Source organism: Berghia stephanieae, chromosome 2, assembly GCF_034508935.2.
Source record: "Berghia stephanieae isolate SIO BIC M18660-M18661 chromosome 2, UCSD_Bste_1.3, whole genome shotgun sequence".
NCBI lineage: Eukaryota > Metazoa > Mollusca > Gastropoda > Nudibranchia > Aeolidiidae > Berghia > Berghia stephanieae.
Genome location: NC_088361.1, coordinates 32,642,017 through 32,669,153, shown reverse-complemented (window position 1 = coordinate 32,669,153; position 27,137 = coordinate 32,642,017). Strand labels below are relative to the sequence as shown.

Genomic DNA, 27,137 nt, shown 5'->3' with positions numbered 1-27,137 from the left:
TTCTTTAAATGTGGGATAGAGTCTTAGCAAATGATAATGCCTTAGCAAAGTCTGGGCAGATTGCATCGATTGATGATCCTTTGTCTAATATGTCTGTCCAGTCGTTCTCATTAAGATGTTGGTAGAATGGCCAGAGACAAATGTAATCATATGATCATATATGCTACTTGCCAAGAATTACATAAACTTTTTATTTATTTTTAAATTTTAATCATTAATCATTTGTATTATTACAGGTTGACAGTTAAGAGCTCAAGGCAATATGTCCAAGGCAAAAGCTGCACAGCCTACTGTCATCCATAAAGTTATCATGGTTGGCAGTGGTGGTGTCGGGAAATCTGCTCTAACTTTACAGTTTATGTATGATGAGGTATACATGATTACATTTTAAAACTTTCTGATGTGTCACTTTAATAAGACTGCAACTATTCATTGAGTATAGGCTACAGGAAATAAGATTTTTCAGTTTAGGGAGGCCAGTAAAAGGCAGATCTGTATCATCTTAGGGTCAGCAGTGATTATAATCTTCCGTGGATCCACGGAATTCTGGGTTTTTGGGATTTTCTCAGAGATTTTGCAGTGTCAAACATTTTCCTCTGATAAAAGTTCAGGTCAGTGGTGGATCCGTGAAAATATAAACATCATGTCTTGTGTCATATTTTGACACCTGTGCTCAGTTGCATGAATTTTTGTACACTCCCATTCTTATGGCATCAGTCTAGACAAATTGGATGTCAAAGAGAAAGGGGAGAGGGGTGAATGAGTCTAGATTTCATATGTAAGTAGGTCAAGAGTGGTGGTACAATTATATTCCATTTAAAAAGATAATTTTAATACCTTCCCCCTAATTAGAAAAAAAGCTCCATCAATTAAACTTTCTCTCTCTGTCTCTCTCTCTTTCTCTCTCTCTTTCTCTCTTTCTCTCTCTTCTCTCTCTCTCTCTCTCTCTTCTCTCTCTCTCTCTCTCTCTCTCTCTCTCTCTCTCTCTCCTCTTTCTCTCTTTCTTTTTCTCTCTCTCACTCTTCTTCTCTTCTCTCTCTCTCTCTCTCTCTCTCTCTCTCTCTCTCTCTCTCTCTCTCTCTCTCTCTCTCTCTCTCTCTCTCTCTCTCTCCTTCTTTCTCTTTCTATCTTTACCTTATCCATATATCTCTCTCAGCCATTCCTCTATCAATCTTCATGTTAACTTTATAAACTTTATCTGGTTATAGAGAGATGATATTAATCTGTTACAATGATAAGATGTGCTCAACTTAGTTTAGTCTTTTTACCTTTGTTTTTACAATGTTTAACAATATTAATTTATTAAAGATACTCAAGTTTTATTCGTAAGATCCGTAACCACCGGGCTACAGTAACAAATATAAAACAAGTAAAAACAAATACTGTCAAGCCTTTTGACCAAAAATTAATTTAAAATCTTGTGAATAGAAGGAATTTTAAAAAAAATCATTTTAAGCAAAGGACAATTCTTTTAAAAATTACATAAAGTAAGTTATATCTCTACTATTTAGAATATATATAGATGTAGTAATATAATATTTGAAACAGTGATATTTTATGTTGTGATTTTGTTTTGAGTTTGATCGATGGACCAATACATTTTCCTCCTTTTTGACAAATTGCCATTATCATCACTGGGTTAGGTTGTGATCAAGCAATGCCCATAGCTAATTCAGGTCTGCTGGGAGGTACTGGCTTTTCAACTTTAATATTCATATTACTATTACAACATGATACTATACTGAAATGGTGGCATTCTTTTAGGTCAGAACAGAATTTTAGCATATTTAATCTCAGGGAGTCGGTGTCTGGTGAATCACACAAATGTTGATGCCATGGTTCCAAAACAGATCCTATGAGAAACATTTTTCCTGATTTTCTATACTCAACAAAGCAGAATTATTGCACTGTCTGGTTTTGGTCTTACTGTGCTAGTTCTTACCAGGTCACATGTGAGGAGCTAAGCCGAGACCTGAATATGACGAGGACATCTACCTCTTTCAACTATGGAAGATGAACTGCCCTGTTTGTCTTCACAGGGGCCTTGTCTCATTTTGGACAATTGAATGACATAGGTCATTTTTGTAACATTCAACGCAAAATGCCAATATCAAGTTCTTCATTTTCAATGTATTATGGAGATAATCTGGTTTTCAAGCATTTCTCTACTTGAATAGTGATAAATATTTTAAAAACTGAGAGACTGGTACCTAAAGATGGTCAGAAACGGCTTATCAGGGTAAAAAAAAATTGTTGATCATTTCAAAACAGCCTTATGTCACAGCTTCAATCCCTCTCTTCCGTAACAAGAGTTTGCAAGTGAATGATACAATCTGACACAATATTTATTATTCTAGTGAACATGTTTTATAATGCCTGCATACTCCCTTTTTTCCCTTAATATCCTGATCTTTATACATATTTTTTTATTTGTATATTGGCCAATTTATTAGGAAAAGAATCTTGACTTAACACTTCTGAGATCATTAAATAAGATAAAGGGTCTTTAAATTTCATTTTAAAATAAATATAGAAGGCAATGTTTTGCCAGTTACACTATATCCAATACCGATGCATTATGATGTGTGACTGTGATTTTGAAAGGCTAATATAATCTCTTTCAGTTTGTTGAGGACTACGAGCCTACCAAAGCAGATTCCTATCGGAAAAAAGTTGTGCTGGATGGGGAGGAGGTTCAAATTGATATCCTAGACACAGCAGGGCAAGAAGACTATGCAGCGATAAGAGATAATTATTTCCGTAGTGGAGAAGGATTTCTTTGTGTGTTTTCAATAAAAGAGCAAGAATCTTTTCAGGCTACTCAAGACTTCAGGTATAAGTAATATTTTTTTAAGTTTCTGTTTTTTTCTTTTTCAAGATGTAGGAAACTTATTTGATGGGGGAAAAAATTGATTAAAGTTGTTGTCAATTTCATTTACCTTACATCATATCTTATTCTTTTCACCAATTGTACTGCAATAAGACTCCAGCTTTTGTCACTTTGTTGTTACTCATCTCTTGAAATCAAATGCATCAAGCTGTTACCAGAGGCTCCTACCCTTCCGCTTTTCGCGGAATCATTCCTCTTAATTGGTCTACATTCCGCGATTCCGCTTTCAAGGCAAAAATTCCGTTTTTCAATCAAGAAAAATAATTTTAAAATGTTAGCTATGGTTTATTTCGTCATCATCCTCTATGGTCAATCAACTCACATTTTGTGTGTCTGAGTATTTCCTTCATAGTCTGTGCAGTTGATGTCAGATAATATTATATTTTAGGGAGGGGGTGGGAGGAGTCAATGACTGAAGTATTATTATTATTGTTGGCTCCACAATGTGAGGTAAATGACCTAGTAATATTATATGTTGGCTCCAATCAGTGGTATTATTGAGTAGGCTTCTTTCCCTATTTAATTTTAGCGCTGTGTATTTGTGCGTATGTATGTATGTGTGTGTGTGTGTGTGTGTGTGTGTGTGTGTGTGTGTGTGTGTGTGTGTGCATGCGCATTTATTTGATTAGGTGTGTGTTGGGAGGGGGTGGGGAAGGTCCTGACAAGGTTAAATCCAACCATTTAATGATTTGCTCTGAGACTGCCAGGGCCTGTGTCCTCTTATTATTTGACCCCCTTTTTAGTCTTTAAACAATTTGCAGTTTTGTAGACATTTTATAGTATATCATTTGAGGACTTTGGATTGTCTATTACATTATCTGCAGCAAATCATGTCGTAGTTAATATTAGTAAGTTTATTCCGCTTTTTGGTCTCAAATTCCGCTTTTTATGTACTATGATTCCTCTTTGGGGCTATTGGGGGTAGGTTATTTATATTGGGGTTCAAGATTACTGCTTTGTCATAAGACAGCAGACAAATGCAGCCCTTAACATAATAGAAGAACCCACAAACAAAAGGCTCAAGGCTCACAACTCACAAATATGAGTTCACAAATATGAACCAAGATAGAGAGAAGAAGAGTAATAAAGATAGACAGAAGGTGAATCGGCTTGATGGTACAACTTCCGTATGAGTGCATCCAAGGAATATGCAGTAGATAAGACGAACATGATATCAAGTTAAACAAAAAGAATGACTAAATGTTTAAAACAATTGAACACTTATTACGAAAAACACTTACACTACCAGACAACATACTTAAAAACACATGGTTACATTTCCAAACTACATCAACCAGTCGACCATCTCCATTTCCACACACAACCTCACACTCGCATGACTCAAGCAGGGACTGAACTAAAATTCACACAAACCAAGGTCCGTGGGTTTGGCACGTGGCCAAAAGTCGAGGAACTTGAAATTACTTTAGGGGATGATATAATATTAGAATTATCTCTCTTAGACCATAACACAAACTAAAATTGCATCATTCTTGGTGCCCTGATTAGTTACCAATGCAGATGATTCTAAATTGAGCAAAAACAGTACAATTTCTGGCCCAAGGCATTTTAAATTGTGATTTTTATTGGTTTTGTGGTCTAGTGTTACACAAGGTCTGTGGTCCGGAGGTCCTGAGTCAGAATTGGGTTGATTGTTGGAATATTGAGTCCTTGGAAAGGCTCTAACTCATATTTTTTCGCCATACTCCAAGTTTAAAATGTATTTCTAGTCGTAACAGAGGGGTTAACGTCTGTGAGATAGTTGGATAGAAAATAACACTTATATCAAAGGGTCCCTGGTTTGAGTCCAGCTGTCATCTTGTTTTATAATTTAGCAAGAAATTTATCCCTTATTGCTCACTTTTGATGCTTGATGTTTTTTTTTTGTTTTTTTTTAATGAAGATATACCCTTTAGATAAAGGGATATTTTATTTAGATTAAAAAAAAATTTTTTAACCATTGTCTCAGTTGAAAAATATAAATTATAATTGTGCTGAATAGGTGTTATATCTGATCCTTTCGTCATGGTTGCGGTTGCTGTTGGAAAACACTTGAAGTGGATATTCGCTATCCAACAGCCTGTTTATGTTTGTTGGTTGTTTTGTTTTTCTTTCTTTTGTAACAGCAGCTTCAATCTTTAATCTTTGGTTGAAACTGGTTTTTTTCCCTTAAAATTCATATCTTTTCTGCAATTATCATACTGATTTATCTATATTTCACATTTACGTCTCAATGTTTTTTCATTTCCACATTGTTTTAGTAAGAGACATTCTAAGACATTCTATTTTTCAATGCTGGTGGTTTTCTGCAGAGCTAAGGAAATCCACAATTTTGGAGTCAGAAGAGGAGTAGAATGAGGCATAGAGGCAATTGTTTAAAATTTTCCTCCTTTTTCATTTTTTGTCTCCATCATCACTAATCTTTAGTTTGATATTAATGAAATAATTGTGTGATTAGCATTAACAGTTTTATATGGTTTCTCTTCTTTTTCTTGCATCACAGGGAACAAATATTGCGAGTGAAAAATGATGAAAACATTCCTTTTTTGCTTGTGGGTAACATGTCAGATCTTGCTGAGCAAAGGCAAGTGAGTGTCGAAGAAGCAACGAAAAGAGCTCAAGAATGGAAAGTAGAATATGTGGAGACATCTGCTAAAACAAGAGCAAATGTTGACAAAGTAAGGCTTTCATTTGTATCACATCAACATTCTCTCTTTTATTTCTTGGATTTGGCTTTAGAGACTCTATTCTTCTGATTGTAATTCAATTTTTGCACAGCGTCAACGCTTTTCTTGTTGTATGTTGTGTCTCGTGCTATTCTTTTTTTTTTAATCTTGCCGTTCTGAACAGTCTGGACGTTTGTGTTTTAGGACCATATTTGTGAGCTTTTTAGTGTGGTCCATCTCGTTAGTCTCAAAGTTAAGAACTGTTCAATTTTATTTAATTGGTTGTGGGTGAGGCTGACATTTTCTTAGCCATATTTGTCTGTAGGTTTTACAAAGCTTCAGGCTTTTGAAAGGAAGAGGGAATCCTGGTTTGGAGGTTAAAATTTATCACTTCTTTTTTTTTTGTTTTAAAGATCAAGTCCTGTTTTTCTAGCAATACAAATTTGCAGGTCTGCCCCATCTGAAACGGTTTCCATGAATATTTTTTACCTTGTGTCTTGTTTATTCACCTGACTCTCAGTGTGAGAATGACTTTTACTTTTATACATTGCCATACTGAATCATTTCTTCATAAATGCATCTAACAACAGGTGTTTTATGAATTGTTGCGTTTGATCAGCAAATATAAACTGTCTCCAAGACAACGAGCACGCCCACAATCGGCTGCCACAGCTCCTGGAAAATCTGCTACGGATAAAACTACTGGATGCAAATGTCTTATTCTGTGATTCCAGCCTGTAATTTATTATGTTCTCTAACCCTGACCACCAATCCTACCCCAATCCTTTCCTTTCCTTTTTTTTTAATAACATGATCCTTCATTCACTTGTGTATTTTAAAAGCTTTATATTTATTACCCACACTCTGTAACTTCAATATTGATGACGAGTAATATATTTACAAGTAAGACATAGCATGAATTCATCATTGGACAGTGGGGCCATGGTGTGAGTAAGAAAGGCAATGTTATAATGACACGAAAATGCATTATGCAGGGTGGGGTTTTTTTAGGTTATGAAATTGAAGTGACAAGAAAAAGGTATCTGCGTTTTTTTCATAATTCTATTTGCGCACAGAAATTGTTCAAAATAGTATTGATACTAATTTTTATGAAACCATACACATTATTGATTTTTTATTTTAAATTTGCACTATGTCAAAACTGGTCTTCTGCCTCTTTTTTTTTACACTAAATTGAGGCCTTGTAAATATTATGTTATGATCTTCACATCAAGACTGGCATTGAGTTTTTTTTTTTTCAAAAGCAATGTGTTGTACAGTTAAAAATACCTTTAAATTCCTTACAAAAGTACAGAAAATTTTAAAAAGTCAACTCCTTGGGTTAGTTCAAAGTCTATTTGGATATGTTCAGATAAAGGCTGAAAGAAGCAACATAACCAGTGACACGAGAAATGTTCGCAAAAACTTGGGTTAATTTAAGTTAAAAAGGAGAATGATTTATAGTGGTGTTGCTAAAGTGTCATCTTTAATCCAATCCTCATGTATGACATACAAAATCTGACTGAATTTCCCATCTCGTGCAAGAGTCTAAATGATTCAAACTCAAATAGTTTTCCTTTACCTGTTATTTCTATATTGTTTTTTTTTAAAAGATGTACTTTTTTTTTTAATGTAGAGGGCATAAAGGAGTTTTGGTGTATTTTCATAACTTCAAAGCCATGCCATGATTACATATGTATTTTTAAAATATACACATTGTCCCCTCTCATTTATTTTATTTTATGCTGCCGTTTGATAGACTTCTGGATTACCCCAGACCAAAGTTACACGACAAAATCATTCAGATTCTAAGTTTTTGAGACTATTAAGTAAGATGAGACGCTCAACATATCCATAACTGTCAAATGTCCATTAATTTGCGAATCTGCGCTCAATAATCCAATAAATTGGCTCCTCATCTTTGGATATTATGGTGATTCCTGCATCAAGCAACTAATGCCTCTAAAAAAAACTACGTGCACCCTTCCGTGGTATAGCTGAATGAGTTTTCTGATATTAAGTTGCCTAAAAGATTTTTTTTTTGTGTAATATTTTCCATTTAGAGGCAGTTACGTCACGTTTTTTTAATATTGTGTAAATTTCCTCCCATTTTAAAAATTTCCCACTGGCAGTTATGATATCAGTGCTTAAGTCTTCCTCAATGTTTAAAAACTTTGGACTACAGAAATTTATAAACAGATGAAGTTTGGACTTATGCAGTATGTGTAATGAAAAAAATCAATCGAAATTGTGTTAAGATTAAAAGACTCCATGCCTAATTTTAAATGCCATTTGCAATTTGACAACATTGCAAACCTTGGAACAAAATGAACCTTGGTACAAGGCAATAGTGACATTAAATATGTAAAAGATGTGTGTTTCTAAATGATATTAAAATAAGTTAAGTTTATCATTCACATGGTTACTACCATCCCCCAACATTGTCCTGCACATAAAATTCAATCCCAATTATCCCGTCTAACTGATTGTGCCCTATGTAACTTCATGGTTTGTTGAACTATTAGCTTTGAATTTACATGAATATATTCAAGATTTCAAATGATATGTCAAATATCAAGGTATTAGGGCAATATTCCATTGCTTATATCTATGTTTGATAATCTGCTGTAGTTGATGGGTTTATTTATCAGTATCGTGGTGTTTCAGTAAATAGTCTTCTATTATAACCTGATTATAACAATAAAACCACAAGTTGGGCTGTCACTCTCACTGGAAAAAAAAGTGCCTTTTACTTAGATTCAGTCAGTCAAAATATAATAATAATAAAGGATAAAAACTTTACAAGTTTGTCTAACAATTTGTTAGCCACTCCTTTTTGTACATGTGTCAGAACCTGTTTAACAATTAATTAATAATAATCGAAGGCTATGGAAGTATTGTGACAGATAGTATCTGAGATACCATTAGAAAAACATTTTTTGCAATTGCATGTAATAGAAAGAAACAGTTGTTGCAGATGCCCGCAGGTCATTTAAAAAAATATTTCTAGGCATATTTTTATATTCATATTTTAGAATCAAGCCTTTATACTGTAGTGAGATCTTACATCACTGATATGGAGTTTAACTATAATCAAAGTTGTTCCCTTGCTTGTTTTTGGACCTCGCTGATTTTTAATAACACAAAAAAAAAATGTAAAACACCATTCTGGAAATGGTAAATAGATTTGAAAGACTCGACTATGACATCTCTCATTAGCAAATTAGTTGCTCAATGGAAATAAATAAACTTATATATTATCAACAACAAAAAAAGCAAATATATACATTGTTAAAGATTTATGACTAAGAAATAAAAAAGCTATCTTCAAATTAAAAGATTAGAAACTAATTATGTGACAGATGACTGCATGTGAGAAATTAGAGCTCTCATGACCGGTAGGTGTTTAAAGAGACATTCAACTAAAGTACAAACTTGGAAAATAAGCAGAAAAGATTTACTGGACTATTTTGAGTTAAAATCAATGGTTTGTTTTATCCCTTCCTTGTTCCTGTACAATCACTTTGAAATATCAGGAAGCGGATCATCATTATTAGAAATTGTAACCAAAATGTGATTTAATTTCGCTTTTCTTCTTACTTGAGCTATGAATCTGATTCTTGGCTGCATGGAATCAGTCAAAGTAATCTTTTGGGGTTTTTTTTTATTATAGAACTCATTTTTTGGTTGAAAGTATTTGATGGATATATAAGAAAAATGATTTACTCTGCCTAGCTCACATGATAAGAAAGCATGCTCTGACTTGAAAAGTTTGAAAAAGAACAATCTCTAAGCGGGTCAAACTTTGAATAGCTCTACTTTTATATTAACAGCAGCCTATTTCTAATTGCTTAAACTTTTACTTTTGAAAGCTGATGAATTCAGTCATTAGATTTTGTTGTTGTTTTACCGTGTAATGTTTTGATTAATTTTCCTTCATTCTTATTTTGTTCTCAGGTGTTTTATGATTTGATGAGGGAAATCCGGTCTCGTAAGATGGAAGCTAGCAGACAAAGCAACGGCAAACAGAAAAAGAAAAAAGAAGGTGGCAGAAAGAAGTGTATCATTTTATAAATGACAAATATTAGCTAGACGTTTTTGTTTCAGTGTATGATATGGTGTAATACCAGCACATAAAACGTATATGTAATTATTTATAGGTGTATGCATGATGAGCTGATAAGTTATTGTTGTTTTAGTAATTTCTATGCTATATGTGCTATGTGTTCTCAATCTGCCTTACGCTGACAAAAATACCTTTTTTTCATGTTGCTCAGAATTTTTTTACTTCATATATTGATGAATTAAGGCAACCTCAACTTATCAGTTATTCTTAAAACTGACACTTCTTTTAAGTCTGAGGTTTAAAATGTTTATTACGAGTTGTGTGTCACTTTATGTCATAGGTACTGAAAGTAAAAAAAAAATTCTGGCCAAAATATGAAAAAAGGTATTTTGTCAGGGTATAGCAGAATAATTTTGACTTAATAGTGATATAGAGAATGACAATCTTTTTTACTTTATCAACTTTGCTCTCTGTTTTGACATTTTTCAAGAATGGTGTGAAGTGCTTTATGTGCCAGGGGAAGCTATTTGATTTTTTTAAAAATGAAAAGCGCTTTGCAATTATGGATGAAATCTATTCATTATTGTTACAGTAATATTTTATAAAGAGGAAAATGTCATGCTAGTCCAACAATATAGTTAACCAATTTTTACCATTTAAAACAGCATTCATATATCATTTTAATTGATTGATATATGGTGTTAAAGACCAAAATGTAAGACAGCTTTTAGCCGATGTACGACAGAATAGCAATACAGCAGAAACTGGTTAAACCAAAATTTTGCAGTAAACATGTTTTGGGTTAACCTTAGTGAGTACCAGGAGTAATTCTAGCTTATTTCTCCTATGTACAAGCACTATAGTTTTCTTTTATCTTTAAGTTGCCTCAATTAGAGTGATGAAGTCATGCTCGACATTTGAAATGTGTCATTACAAATTATGAGCCTGAACCAGTAAAAATTTTCAGTCTATAATGTCAAGAGCATTTTGTTTACAAAAGTTGATTATATTAGAAAAACCTTTTGGAAACACCTTTTTCTTGGTTTTGCCTTAGAATTGAGTTTTGCCTTTATTGATTATCTATAGTTTTTAATTTGTTACAATAAATTAGATAAAATTCTCAACGTAATTTCGGAGTCATTTTTCAATTTTTTAATTTTTTTTTAAATTTCCTTTGGTTCAGCCATTTTTGATCTAATCAGTTTTCACTTTACTTGGGTCTTGGGTAAAATTTCATAGTCAGGATAAGAATGAGAAATATAGGGTATATTCCTGAATCATAGTCAGGATATCACAATTCTAATATTTCTATCATTTTTTGTTCTTTTCAATTAGTATGTTCGGTTTTATGGAACCTACAACCTACTTCTGGCATTATTTTGACAATGTTAAGAACTTTAGAAATGTACCACAAGTTTTCTCATCATCATAACACCTGGAAATAAAGTTAATTAGTTAAATATTGAATATACATCCACAGGAATCCACAGTTGTGCTTATTCAATATTTATATATTATGGAGAAGAAAAAGAGATGCGAGATAATTTTTTTCTCAGGGGTGTTTTCATTGATTTTTTAAAAAATTTATTTGGTGGTGCATGGGCTGTGGATGGTATTGCTTTCACAGGTTTGCAATACACCATTGCTTTTAATTGCCATTTATAACTGTTGGTCCTGTATTTTTATCGGACTAAATTTTAACAGTCAGCTGAAATTATCAGATTTTTCTGTACAAAAAAGTGTTTTGTATGTAATTATGTTGAAGTACATAGACAAGGATTATTGCGCTGATCCTTGTTGACAAATATGAATTAAGCATGATGTATGGTGAGTGTATTTTGTTTGTCTTTGATTCAAGGGGGTTTCTTTTTTCCTTACCTTCTCTGGATTGTGGTGATGACACCCAAAACACTACTTCACTACAGATGTGTATTTTGTTCTTGCCTCATGGTTTCATTCCAAGAAACATGTAGTCGAGTCATTCATTAATTTATATTGCTAACCATTGTCACATCAGTCACATACAAGGTTTGAATTTACCACTAACCTGATGTTAGATTTTAAATGTTTTCATCAAGAGAATTGTATCAGTGGTGCTAGAGTCACATTTCTGTTACATCTCATTTTGACTGTTATTATAACTAGATAGATGATGTGACAAATTATAGTTTGAAGGAAATTTTATTCTACCTTTAAAATGTTAATAACTCATAATAAGTAGCTGAGGTTGTGAAGGCCTGTCACTTGCACAAATTATATCCCTTTAAAGAGATGAGTTAGTTTTTTTGCTTTTTTTATTTTTATTTTTTTTCTTTGGAGGGGGGGGGGGGGGGGGGGGGGGGGGGATCTGAATTTGGCCAGGTTTAGATTCATACAATTTCAACTCATGAATAGATAATTTATACAGGAATATTTATCAAAATATTTTGTCTAATTCATTAAGTGGCTTCTTTCCAAGTGGACGGTTTATCACATTTGAAAGAACATTATTTTGAAAAATAACTATGGGAATTTTTCATTGTAAGATGGATGAAAGATTTTGTTAAAAATAATTGCAGTTTAGATTATTTTCACATGAAATTCAATTTTCGATGTCTAGATCAGCCTGACATACCAATACCAGATTGAGGCAGCGGGTTACAGCTGGCCATTTCACTTCATGATGTGCGCAAAAAATACTGGAGGATTTAATGTGAATTATATCTAGTCAATTTATTTTTCCTCTTTACTTTTGTCCATTTGTTTCTTGTCTAGAGTTTTTGGAGTCAATGGTCGGATCATGACAAGATTCAGGGATTTATTTTAGTGGAAGGGGAGGATGGGGTAACTCGCAACTTTTATTTTCCTACTAAGAGAATTAGATAATGTTTGTATGGATACTATTCTGTTATTTGTTTTAAATGTATGTTTCTGGTCGAGTCAATTATGACAACATATATAAGGGAGATTTTGTTGGGGGTTTTTTTTTAATTCAATGTAGATAATGATATTAAAAGTCTTGTGGAAATCCCCTAAATCTACTCTTGGATAGTGCGTTGGTGCTTACCTCATTATTTCCATATGCTTTCCTTCTTTATTGTTAATTTTATCTGATTTTTTTTTCGTCATTTTTCACCTATGTGCCTTTGTGTGAATGCATTATATAATTATCTAATTCTTTATGGATGTGTCTGTGATTGATTATGTTATTTTGCTGGGAATGACTTTTCGTTATCATTTGATATCTTGTAGGCTCTTTGCCGCTGCTTTTGCTCAAAGAATTTGTGTGTGTGTGCAATTTATGGGTGGATCTAGTAATGATAATGCCTGCTTTGTTGGTGTCCAGGCCTAATGCAGGAATGGAAGTCATGACGACGTTCCATTCGTTTTAATAGCTCTTTATGTACAGCTTGAGCAAGCAACTTAACTAATTTAGTTACTGGAGTCAACATATGTTTTTTGTTGGGTTTTTTTTTTTTTTTTTCATAAAGGGGTGGGGGGTCAGTTATCATTCCCCACCCCTGCAAATGTATGATAATACCAGGTTTATATATTGAGATTGATGGCACTGTGTCAAAATGGATTCGAAGGGTAATTGCTTTAAAATTGTCGTCATGATCATTCATTAATATTATTTTTGGTTATCTCTTCACCACCACATCATATCAGCAACTTTTTAAAAAAAATATTTAATTGATTGTAGAAGAAATCCATTTTGTTGAATTTTGAAAAGTTGATGATTTAGAGTTCATGAATCAAAAAATATTTGATGATGTGATTTACTATTTGTAAGATTTAATCAGCAATATTTGAATTTTTTTTTTGTGTTGTTATGTTTGATTTAATCCTGGCCCTGTGAAATTATGTTTGACATAAACAATTGCATTACCAAAGGTGGTTATCACTTTTTAGTTGCAACATTATAATAATCCACCCGCAAACCACCCATTGAAAACATCACTCAAAAAAGACTACCAGTCAGTAACAGAAATCTAAGGAAAATATGGAGCATTGTTCAAGTACCTATAAATTATCATTTCCTTAGAGAAAATTATATGATTTAAAAAAAAAAAACTTTTAAGTAAAAGAAAGAAAAAAGACCAACAAATTTTAGTCAGCCTTTTGGAGCAAATCAGAAAACAGGGGTTCTCTTTGCAGTTTAGACATTGTGCACTGTGGCTTTTCCAATTGTCATGAAATTCAGATTAAATATAGTTAGCGCAATGCAGATTCATCACAGTTGTGTTTGCGTGGGTAACACAAATGGGAAAATAAATTTTCACTAACTTCAAAAGTCCCCTTTTTCAAAATCAGATTATTTGTGATTCCTGGCAGATAATTGAAAACAACCAAAACTATGAAAAGAATAGGATCTTTGGAAAGAAAACTAGTCCAAACGTTATAAAGAACTTCAGAAAATTAATCATATAAAGCGCTCATTATCAAGACCCTCAAAAGGCAAGTGACCATTTATAATCACATAATGACTGAGAGACTCCTTATTTGGCCCTTTTTGTCAGCAAACTCAAACTGCTTTATTTAGATGCTGAATTATATTAATTCACCTCACCAAGAATATATATATAATATATATCAGGCCTGTAAATCTTCCGTATATTGTCGGATTTCCGACAGTACGATTTTGCTCTTAAGTGCTAATATTTTTTTTTAAAATAATAGTAAAAATAAAATTCGTAACGTCAAAGAACAGAACCAATAAAAAAGAAAATAAAAGTTTTATTTCATTCCTCGACAAAAATAGATTTTATTCCGTTTCAAATGCCGACTTATAAGAAGAAAAAAAAACAAAAAAAACGTTTGATTTGTCGCATCAACTATGATATTATCATGCCACCTATACGCTCCATTAGCCGTGGATGTATTCACTGCCTGGCTACTGTGCCACAGCCAGCGAGAGTGGGTCGTGAAGTTCGCGCGAGTCGTCTTCACACACACGCCTAGTCAGTAAATAACGTACGCACAGAAGTTTGTCGAACCGGACCGGAAAGTTTCTCTCTATTTGCTACCGTCACACATGCATATCTCCGGTTCTTATTTCTCAGTCTCTATATTTCTTAGGTTCGTCCGGATGTGAGACGGAATAAAATTAATGCGAAATAATTATTTTTCTTCGAAATATATATTCTTCGAAAGCTCTCACACCACTGCACCACCTCCTCTTCTTCTTCTTCTTCTTCTTCTTCTTCTTCTTCTTCTTCTTCTTCTTCTTCTTCTTCTTCTTCTTCTTCTTCTTCTTCTTCTTCCATAAGAATTAATCCAAATAAACGAAAGAATCAGCGTAAACAATAAACACAAACAGGAACGAAGATACGCAGCTGTGTTAAGCACGAGATACACATCCTTCAAAAGGGTAGGAATTGTTCTCTTCCTTTCATTTTACAACTAACTCAGACCTGGGCCCTCAAAAAATTGGGATTTTTTTTTGGTACCATAAAATAAGGACCTCGTTATAAATAAGTAGGGGAAAGTGACCTGATTTGACTAGTCAATTGACGTGTCATATCTGTGTTTTGTCCATATTTTTGTCCTGTTGTGTCTATTTTCGCGTGTTCAAAAAGTTCCGACAATTTTTTCACCAACCATTTACAGGCCTGATATATATATATATATATATATATATATATATATATATATATATATATATATATATATATATATATATATATATATATATATATATATATATATATATATATATATATATATATATATATATATATATATATATATATATATATATATATGTGTGTGTGTTTCTACTTTTTGAGATTTTTCATCCATGTGATAAATTCAAATGTAAATTTTATTTTAAGCATCAAATGGCACAAGAATTTCCTTAGATTTGTGTGAATTTGAAGTTTAAATATGATAAAATAATAGACCAAATGAAAGGGAAATGATCGTCAATATCTCAAAATGGGAAAAAACAGAGTTAGGGAGTTTTGGAAAACCACTCTTCATATATATATATATATATATATACACACACACACATTTTATTTGCCTTTAATACTGTATAACACGAAAATAAATAAAATTGCGTGTTTGCAGTTCGGCTGACTGAAAGTTGTGGTCGCGCTGCAGCCACACAATACGTAATTCCTCAGGGTCAGTTAATGGTATGTTAGCAAGTTTGGCTGTGAAAATAAATATATATTTATACGTTACACAGGTATATTGCTCATTGTGACATGCGTAGCCTTTCATAATTATAATTTTTTTTTAACAATGCCAGTACATCTCTTTTTCCTGAGCCAGTAACTGCTTTTTTTCCCTCTTTCAAAGAAGCCTACATTTTATTCTCCAATCACAATCTCTCTCTCTCTCTCTCTCTCTCTCTCTCTCTCTCTCTCTCTCTCTCTCTCTCTCTCTCTCTCTCTATCTATCTATCTATCTATCTACCTCTCTCTCTCTCTCTCTCTCTCTCTCTCTCTCTCTCTCTCTGATTATTACTATTGTCATCTTTCCTTTTACTGGCGCCAAAATGTTTTGTAAAATCCTCAAGGATACAATATAGATAGAGATAATTTAAACTTCCCATCTTCTTTGTTTTTCTCGGTGATGTGAGCTTTAGTGATATAATTTCTTAAGACAAAGTGAGAAAGGTCATTTGTTGGGTACAATTGGTGATAACCAAACTTTTCGTTGGCTTAACAGCCACAATTTATCACTGCATTTTGTTGTCCTAAATTTCTTGTGGTGATACACTACATTTTATAAGCACATTATACCCGACACAACGCACCTCATTAGTGCAACTTCACACTAAATGTGATTTGTTTAAATGAAACAATAAATGCTTGTTCCTCTGTTACAGAAAACTTATATGTATTTCATCAATGTTTTAATCTTAGCAATAAGACCAAGCCTTTGATGGTTCTGTTTTGTTTTTTTCTTTTTCTTTTTGTTTTAGAGGTGTTTGAGAGGGTGGGGGAGATAGACAGGGTAAACAGATTTTTGCCTGCAATTCTATAGTTTAATTGTGCCTGTCCCCCTTTCCCTTTCAGCCCCCATAACAGTGTAATGCCCCAAAATTGTTGCTTTGGTTGTGTTTTTACTCTTATTATTTGTTTTCATTCTATTGATTAATGACTAAATAGTTATCAAGCTTGGTTTCTTCAGTAATTCTGTATTTTTACTTTTGTACTTATTTCTAAAATATGACTTGTTTGATTGTTTATGTCCTTGTACCTATATAGATGCAAAACGTTGAAGCTGAGGCCAGAATCTTTTAGACATATAGAAATCAAAGGCTCCGATGTTTTGTATTACAGTAAAATCTCGTTATACCACCATGTCTGGGACCAGGGTGTATTTTCTTTGTTTCATGTAGACATTATACCAAAAAGTTGTATTACTCATTTGATATAGTTTGTGCTTATAAAATTGGCGATAAGCTAGGTTGTTGGTGATGCCATAGATGTGGGGAGGTTGATATAGCGAGGTTTAACTTTTTCACAAGAGGAAAATCCAATTACTTTTTCTATCTGTTTATGATATTGCTGCTATCTTTCAGATTCTGACCGCCTGGTAATACCTTGTTGCTCCCTGATGTAGTAAATCACTGTGGTTGGCGTCCATGTGAGAATGAGAATGCTTTTGACTGGACAGTGATGATGAGTCATGATTAGGCCATTGTTGCACGCTGGGCAAAGCTGGGCATCATCACTAATTCGACTGGTTCCAACTTGTTGTTGACCTGGTGATGCTCTACTGTTATCTAATTTGTGCCATTGCTATGTCATTTTTTTCGACTCGTAAATAATTAAATGTAAGCCCTTGATTTTACCCTTCTTCACTGGGGAGGTCCTTCTTGCGGATACTTCCATATTTATTACAGTCCACTCCGGATAATCGCAACTTTCGGTTAATCGCAACATTTCCCAAGAAACTGAATTAATTCTATATAAAACTTTTTAAAAAGCCCCTGGTTAATTACAACAAATTTCCAACCTCAAAAAGTGGCAAATTCACAAAATCTCATGATTGAATTTCATCATGGGTGAAATCATGATAGATTGAAGAATTGAGGTTGGGCAGGGTTTTAATGCTACAGAACAATGTTTATAACAACGGATTAGAATTTACCTTATATGGTTTGAAACTGATTAGTAGTCAAATCAAAATTGCTATAAAAACTTACAAGTGGTGGTGATAACAGTGTCTCATCATTTTATCTGACATCAACCAACGATAGCGCAGCTTGGAAAAGAAACACGAAGACTGAGAAACCATGGCTCCCCCTATCAAGAGGAACGATATCACGTTACAGAAAAATCTTCAAATCATCAATGAGTTCAATTCATCTCCTAAACCATCTCAGACAGAATGTGCCAAAACACTTGGCAGTTTTCAAGGCTATTAAAAAACAGTGACCGCGTTGAAAACAGTTCCAGCACATCATCAACTCTAAATCGCAAAAGACAATGAGATGGAAACTCAACTTTGGTTAATGACAACTTTTTCATCTGATCCCAAGATGTTGCAATTATCTGGAGGGGACTCTATTAAATCTCTTGACCTTCACACTGAATTCTTTCCTTGTCTTGAATGAAACTGCTTTGGTTTTGCCCGACCTGGCCAAGGTGAGAGACATGTCAGATGAATGTTTCATCTCTCTATAACGTACTATTTTTTAGTTATTGTGTAACTGATTGTAACAATTGTTTCTAATCCAGATTTGTGACCATTTGAGTGTTCCTTTTTTGTGATGGTGGGCAAGACTTTAAGTATGCTTTCTTACTAGAATGATGGATCGAATTCTCTCTGATGTTTTCTCTTTTCTATTTGATGAGACTTCTTGTCTTACCGTTCCTTGGGCACTTGTACATGCATGTCAACCCAAGATGTATCTTTTGATTATTCCATCTATATTCTCTGGCGCATATGACTTCAAAGTGTGTCAAGCACCTTTTACACTCCTGATAACACACAAATAAACTTTCACATAAATTATGCAAGGTTATTTTTTTCATGTTCTCAGGGCAGGAATTTCTCTTTTTGTTGTGTTTTGTATCTGTCCATCAATTATATATTGGATGTATCGTCTTTATTGCAATTGCCTCAATACTCCTTAACACGTTTCGCAATCTTCCTGTTGTATATAACTATAACGGTGTATGACATATTATTCTCTAACACTTGATTGAAGTCATTATAGATGTTTCATAAAACAACTGTGAATAAAGTTTATTTATATATATTTTTTATAGAAAATTCAATATGTATCCCGAAAATGGTATTGATGTTCAGTCTGTGTGTAGTATATTCTAATTAAGAGTAGTGATTAGAGTCACTGGCATTCTCAAAGGTTTTGGCAAAAGAGAATATCTGGGTGGAGTCTTTTGACCTTCCATGGTTAGCAAGGAGGTCACCTTTGCTGTGCTCTCTGTCCTTGTCATGGAATAAGATTACATGATTTTTTCTTGACCCTGACTGGAGTCCATGGGAAACTGAAATGTATAGTCATAGTTTTGAGAGATGATATTATTTTTTCACTTGTGAATCATTTCTCTGTTCTGTATTGATATTATATTATTTTTATTTCGAATGAATGTATGATGTAAACATTTGAGTGTATTGCTCTTAGTTATAGTTTTATTTTAGTAATTTTTTTTTAAATTTATAATTTGATGTATTCAATCAAAAGAAAGAAATGAATACCAGTTTTTTTCCATGTGTGATACCGTCACAGATGCCTTTATTGTTCTTATATGCAGTGTCTTGATGCTCAATAGAAACCTCAAAATTATGGTGACAAGATTTCATTTCCTTTCATTATATCCAAGTTATATGTCACACAAATAGAAAAGTCAAGACTGTTGGATAGCGACGGTAAACAGATTTTAATAATATTATATGATAATTTTGTCTTACAAAATTAAGCACATTTATTTGAGGGATACATATTGATTTTTTATACGTATTTACATATGCATGTCAGCAAAATTGAATTCAGCGGAATGTTTGTTTGTTTTGGCAAGGGGACCATATTTCATTATCATCGATTGAGATAAAATTCAGCAGCATCCATAATTTTGTCTTCAAGTCTGAAATAGCTAAGTAATTGTTTTCTATATCAGTTGGCTTATTTTATTTTTGGTCTAGTTTTATAGTTTTTCATCATCTTTTATTCCTTTGACCCTTTCAGGTAGGTTTTCATGTCTTACAGTTTTTGCCTAGACAGTGAGGGCATTTAGGATGTTTCATCCACTTGCTGCTCTCTTCGTGACAAAATGTAAAATTTAATTCTAACCATTTAGATACTCTGAGAAGTGATGGCTTGTAAGAAATTCAATCTCACCTTTTAGGGGTTAGATATTAAAATTTGCTATTCCTATTACTGAGTCTTACTTTTTTAAAGATTGAACTCGAACATTTCCACCCTCCCCCTTGACTTGTAATCCATGAATTTAGAACTGATATAAGCGGTCCATCAGTGTATTTAAAATGGAGTGTTGTATTTTCTGTCGGACAGCTGACACAAGGAATAATGAAGATGAGTAGGGCTTATAGCTTGCTCTGTAGTTTATGGATTAAAAAATGACTTCAATATTATTCTATTATTGTTGCCTCATTAATATATTATTGTTGTTGTTGTTATTATTATTATTATTATTATTATTATTATTATTATTATTATTATTATTATTATTATTATTATTATTATTATTATTATTATTATTATTATTATTATTATTATTATTATTATTATTATTACGAGTATTCTGTTCTTCTGTAACATATTTAGCCTGTCACACTTATTTACTGTATAATATACATGTGTAATTTGTTTTTGTTTTGTTTTTTACAAATAAAGATGAACAATTAATCACCACTATGTGTACTATTTTTGCATTTCTTTTAACTGGGTGGGGTTGATGACCTCCCATAGTGGGCAGGGAGGTACTTACCGTGTCTTCTATTCTCCTATATCTGTTTTCCAACGTACTTTCTGTCTTTGTCTTGGAATGAGTTTACTTGGTTTTGTCCTGGCCCTGGCTGGGAGGGAAAGTCAAATGTATAGTAGTTTTGGGTGTATTCCTCTTTGTTGGATCTTGTGCTTGTGTCCGGATAAGACTTAAAGGTGATCTCAAACTAAGTACAGTGCACTCTGGATACGTCGACGTTGCCTAAGTCGATTTTTACCCAAGTCGATTTTTTTTTCTTGGTCCCTCCCCCTTCTTCCTATATAGTATTAGTAAAAAAAAAAAAAACTCCGCATAAGTCGATGTCGCTTAAGTCGATGTTCTTATCACTCATGACTACAATAAAATCACAAATAAACAAGTATTTCCGTTGGTTAAAAAAGATACCAGTAAGAATTTTAAATGGGTAAGAATATCCGCGAACGATTGGCGCACATCGATGTGATGTAGGTGCTTTGTCTGACTTCCTTGTTCAATGTACATAAGCAGTATCGAATAACTTTGATTTCTCCATCTCAAATTTTACATTGTTCAAGCTCAAGATTTTTTTTTTTGTTCTAATCCCAGGCCATCCATTCCATGTTATGTAATGACCCTCTTAATTAGTATCAATTTTATCAAGAAGAATTCAAGTCAAGTCTACAACTACAATGGAAAACCTATCGCGGAAAAGGAAGATTCGATGCATTTGGAAAGTTTGGCATGCGACAGAAAATCATCGCATAGGAAATTGGCATGCCAGCTATTTCTGTCTCGACGATTTACAAGAAGCTTGACCTTGACATAGAGGCTCCTACCCTTCCGCTTTTCGCAGAATAATTTCACTTAATTGGTATACATTTCACATTCAAAGCAAAAATTCCCCTTTTCACCTTTCCCATCCAGGAAAATTTTTAAAAAAGAATCTCTAGTGAAAAAAAAAGTGAACTATGGCTTATTTCGTCAGCATCTCCTATGGTCAATCAACACACATTTTGTGTGTCTGATTAGTCCCTTCAAAGTGTGTGCTGCTGATGTCGGATAATATTATATGTTTGGGAGGGGGGTTGACCGAAGTATTATTATTATTATTGTGACTCCAATTCGTGAGGTCAATGACCTTGGTAATATTATATGTTGGCTTCAATCTAAATCGGTAATAATATTATTGAGTATGGTCAGCTTCTTTCCCTATTTAATTTTAACCATGTGTACGTGTGTGTGTGTGAGTACCGGCACGCCCGTTTGTTTGATTAGGTGTGTGTGTGTGGGGGGGGGGGGGGGGGGAGGGAAGGGTCCTGACAAGGTTAAATCCATCCATTCAATGCTTTGCTCTCAGACGGCCAGGACCTGTGTGTTCTCTATTATTATTTGATCTTTACAAATTTTATATTTTTAATCATTTGAGTACTTTTGGATTGTCTTTTACATTTTCTGTTGCAAAGCATGTCATAGTCAATAACAGTAAGTTGATTCCGCTTTTTTATATCAAATTCCGATTTTTATGTATTCTGATTCCTCTTTGGGGCTATTGGGGGTAGGAGCCTCTGATGACCACTAAAGAGACCGCGCGATATGAAGGGCTTTACTTATTCTAGATTGGTTTGCTTCGTTCACATGTGTTTTTGCTCATTTGGTTACGCTCCGGTTAAGTTGATTTTCGGATAAGTCGATTTTTCTCTCGGTTCCCCTGGGCATCGTCTTATCCGGAGTCCACTGTACATTGGTGGTATGCTCTTGGAATCTACATCTGATCCCTATTTGTTCCCAGTTCCCCTTTGTCTTACTTTCTCTTGGGTGCTTTGATTGCAATTCTAGAACCTTTTGCTATCCCATTTTCTACCTTTTTACTGACGATGATATAACCTAAATGTGTTGCAAGCGCAGTAAAACCCTTGAAAACAAACAAACGTTTCTTTTAAAACTTCTATGATGCAGTTTGCGACCAAACTATGCCAATAATAGCACTTTATCATTTTGATGGATTGCAAAACGGTTTGGCATAGTTAAGAGGAAATATGTTAAAATCAGTATTAAGACTCTCTCTCTTTTTTCTTTTTCAACTTATTTTTTAGTTTTTAGTTTTTTTTTGGCACAAACAATAGATCTACTATTTTATGTAGGATAGATATTTTTATTAATTCATTTTAAATACCCATGTATTTTGTAAAGCTTTTGGTGCATCCTTCTCGGTGGGGAAGTAACCATCTTGAAGAGATAGATTGGCGGTCGGTGGAATTCTTCACTGGTCTACCGCCCTTTTCTCTTCCATCTCCCAATATGTATCTGTCTTTTCCATTCCTTTCTGGAATGGGACCCATTTGGTTTGACGCGAGCCCATAGCAGAATGAGAGGGGGAATCAGATGGATTTATTTTTTTATGAGATATTTTATGTATTTTGTAATTGTGTTCTAACGCTCTTTGTTTTTATAACCATTTGAGTGTATTCCTATTGGCGGAGATCATATGACAGTGTCTTTGTGGTAATTTTATGGGTTTGAGACAGTGTCTTTGTGGTAATTTTATGGGTTTGAGACACGCTACAAGGATATATTGCTCTTGGATCTACTTCTGGTTCTATCTGTTAGTATAGTATAGGATAGAGTGTCCAGCGAATTAGTCTTTCAGTGCCTTTGCTGCTCTAGGGTGTGGATAATTCTTTGCAGTTATTCAGTTTGATTGGAGGGTTCAACTAAGCTGAATCTGTAGTTTAGACAGAGGCTGTCAAATTGCCTCTTGAAGGCGTTTAGGTCTGGAGCTTCCGCAACTGAGATTTGAAAGTTGTTCGTCTTGAGTGATGTGTTGCATCTGGCTTTGTTCAATTTATATCTGTGGCCTCTGGTGTTACTATCAGCAAACACAAATAATCCCTTCTGAACATTGTACAGGTCGTGCGTAAATTTATATGTATCTATCTTGCCGCCTCTGATACGCCTATATGCCATACTGGGGATTCCAATCATTTTTAGTCGTTCTTCATAGCCTTTATCTTTTATGCCTGGTATTATCTTTGTTGCTCTGCATGCGGAGCACACCTTCTAACAGCTTCTTGCCCTTTTCATATTTGGGTGACCATACTGAGTTGTTAAATTCCAGGTGAGGCCGAACTAAGGCATTAAAAAAGCATTCTCATGGACTCCAAATTGAGAAATGTAAAGGACTGTCTAATGAGTCCAAGGATCCTATTGGCCGTATTAACTGGGGTCTCAATGTGCTTTGAAAAATGAAGTTCAGTGTCAACGTTAACCCCCAAGTCTTTTTCAAATTAAGATTTACTGAGAGCTGTTGTCATTACAGTGATGATATCTCATTTCATAATTAAGCTGAGAGTTTTGTTTTTTTCCCTAGATGTAGTTCCATGCACTTCCCAGCATTGAACCTTAGTTGCCATTGATCTGCCCAATCAACTAGCTTGTTAATATCTTTTTGCAGATTGTCCTTGTCACTCAATTTGTTTACTTTGCTGAATGCCTTGGTGTCGTCAGCGTACAATGAACGCTCGGATGAGCTAGATAGGACATTAGGTAAATCGTTAATGAAAATGACAAAGAGGACTGGTCCAAGGAGGCTACCTTGTGATACCTCGCTGACCACTTCTGCCCAGTCAGATACTATGCCGAGTACAAGTACACTATTCTGTTTTCTGTCTATAAGAAAGTGTCTTACCCAGCTTAGAGTATTCCCCTGAATACCATATGTTCCCAGCTTCTTTAAGAGTCTTTGATGTGGGACAGAGTCGAATGCCTTAGCAAAGTCTAGGTAGATTGCATCGATTGATGATCCTTTGTCTAACATTTCTGTCCAGTCGTTTAGTGTCATTAAGATGTTGATAGAGCATGATCGGCCAGAGACAAAGCCATGTTGACTGTTAAATGTTCTGTGATGTTGCCTCTGACAATACTTTCCATTATTTTGAATACAATAGAAGTGAGACTAACAGGACGGTAGTTTCCCGGGTTGGTCTTATGTTGACCTCGTCCTCTCTGGCTTACCTTTTTCTAACTTGAGTGTTTGCTGGACCTAATTCTTTTGAACTGGTCTATCATCTTCCCTTTTCACTGGAACAAAGAAAGTGTTATAAGTGCCGTAAAACGATGGATTTCGCTTAGATCTGTATCTGCTCACATTGACTAACTTTGACCGTCCCGTGCTTTTCTTTCTATTTCTTTTTTTCTTCTGTTTTGTTTTAACATAACATAACATGTGGTATAGGGCAAAATAGGATAAGATCCTTTGAATGCCCTTAATATTAATTAGTAATGCCATAAATCTATTGATTAAATATTACAATAACGATACACGTGGTAAAGATAGTATTTCAACTTAAATGTACTCATGTGGTGTACAAACATATATCTTTAACCGTGACATGCAAAGCGCACACACAACCACACACACACACACACATACACACGCGTATAGAAGATAACCATAATAATATAATAATGCATAATATATACATACAAGATTGAAAGCCATGTCAACAGCAGAGCAAACAAGTATTATTCGTCATATATAAATCTCCCATCATATAATTCCCTGTCTACTAACACCTTGAAATAATCCATAGATTTTGCATTCTTTGTTTCAAATTTCAAACTGTTCCATTTCTGAACAATACGAATACCGAACCAGTTTTGTCTTATGTTTCTTTTGCATCTAGAGACAAAAATCTTAAACTTGTCCCCTCTAGTAAAAGTAATATTAGAATATGAAAAAAAAATCAAAAAAGTCTATCCTATCCAGACCATGCACCAATCTATAAACCTGAATTAAATCCCCACGAATTCTTCTATATTTCAAACTGCGTAAGTCAAGAAATTCTAACCTTTCCTTATAAGATAAATACTGTATTGTATAAATTTTTTGGGTAGCTCTCCTCTGTACACTTTCAATACTAATAGATTGTCTTTTATATAATGGGCTCCAGATGCAATTTCCGTATTCTAGAATTGGTCGAACGAGCGATTTATACAAATATAAAAATGTGGTTTTATCAAGACTTATAAAGGTTCTATATATTATTCCCATCATTTTGTTTGCACGGCTTACACAATTATCAATATGTAAATCAAAATTCAAATGTGAATCAAAAGTAACTCCCACATCCTTTTCATAAGGCACAACGGAAAGTAGATTTGACATAGAAGTATCGGTAAAATAATTATGACATGGATTATATTTTCCTATATGTAATACTTTACATTTCGAAACATTAAAATCCAAATGCCATGTTGTAGACCATTTGAAAAGTGAAAATATATCATTTTGTAGAATGTTATGATGTTCAGTTGTACTATAGATCTTTGTATCGTCTGCAAACAGTTTGCAGGCTGAATTTATGCCACATGGTAAATCATTTATATATAAAAGAAATAAAAGTGGTCCCAATACGCTTCCTTGGGGTACACCGCTAATTACATTCTTAAAATCCGACCCCACACCATTGACAATGACCCTTTGTATTCGATTATTAAGAAAGTCTTTAATCCAGTTAAAGATATTCCCTTTAAATCCATATGTTTTTAGTTTAATGAATAATCTCTCATGAGGTACAGAATCAAAAGCCTTGCGGAAATCAAGATAAACAACATCAATGCATTGATCACGATCAATTAACTTGGTAAAATCCTCCATCACCTGTAAAAGTTGAGTAATGCATGATCTCTTTGATCTAAAACCATGCTGGTTATCGTTTAGCATCGTATGACTTTCAAGAAAGTCCATTATTCGGTCTTTCAAGATAGACTCCATAACCTTACAGAGTATGCATGTTAAGCTGATGGGCCTATAGTTTGCAGCATCTAGTTTGCTTCCCTTTTTATGAATGGCAGTAACATTGGCTTGTTTCCTTTCAATGGGTAAGGTACCAGATTCAAGAGACTTATTATATATTGTTGATAGCGGCTGTGATATTTCAAAGGCCACTTCTTTCAGTAAACGGGGATGAAGGGAATCGGGTCCCATGCTTTTAGTCACGTCTAAATTCAACAATTTTGCAAGTATGTCTTCTTGTGTAATATAAAAATCAGGGACGTTTAATTGATTTGTAACATTGAACGTTGGTATATTTGTAGTGTCTTCTTGAACAAACACAGATGAAAAATAATTATTTAAAACATTAGCTATATCTATATCCGAAGTAACCTTGGTACCATCATCTTTCAGTAAAACACTAACACCTGGTTTTCTTTTCAACTTTCTGTTTACGTATCTCCAAAAGCCTTTCGGACTACTCTTACATTCGTGTGCCAATGTACATTCATACGTTTTCACAGCATTTTGAATCGTGTGTTTGGTATTATTTCTAACCTTGACATAATTATGAAAATTATCTGTTGTAGGATACTTTTTGAATTTCTTATACAATTTATGTTTCTTATTAATTGTACGTTTAACGTTTTTTGTCAACCACAATGGTTTATTAGAACTAAATTTTTTGTTACATCTTAATGGAATGTGTTTAGATTCTATACATTTTAGTTTGTTTTTAAAAAACAACCACGCTTCATTCACACCGTAGCCTTCAAGAGTATCCCAATTCACGGCATTTAGGTCTTCTCTACAAGAGTTGTAATTACCTTTGAAATAATCAAAATAAACATGT

General features: G+C 33.8%; 1 protein-coding gene across 2 annotated transcripts in view; it reads left to right on the top strand.

Annotated features, from left to right (window-relative positions):
- LOC144964733 (ras-related protein Ral-A-like) overlaps positions 1-19,278 on the top strand; it is a 30,851-nt gene extending 11,573 nt beyond the window's left edge. Inside the window, exons 2-6 of one of the 2 annotated variants that reach the window (XM_078899291.1) lie at positions 237-370; positions 2,625-2,833; positions 5,394-5,568; positions 9,514-9,601; positions 17,139-19,278. In XM_078899291.1, coding sequence (XP_078755417.1) covers positions 263-370; positions 2,625-2,833; positions 5,394-5,568; positions 9,514-9,601; positions 17,139-17,179 — 621 coding nt within the window. In that variant the 5' untranslated portion in view covers positions 237-262 and the 3' untranslated portion in view covers positions 17,180-19,278. Of the gene's footprint in view, positions 1-236; positions 371-2,624; positions 2,834-5,393; positions 5,569-6,146; positions 6,294-9,513; positions 14,293-17,138 lie in introns of those variants that run through there. The other variant, XM_078899290.1, reaches the window with a different exon arrangement.
- The last annotated feature ends 7,859 nt before the right edge of the window (positions 19,279-27,137 follow it).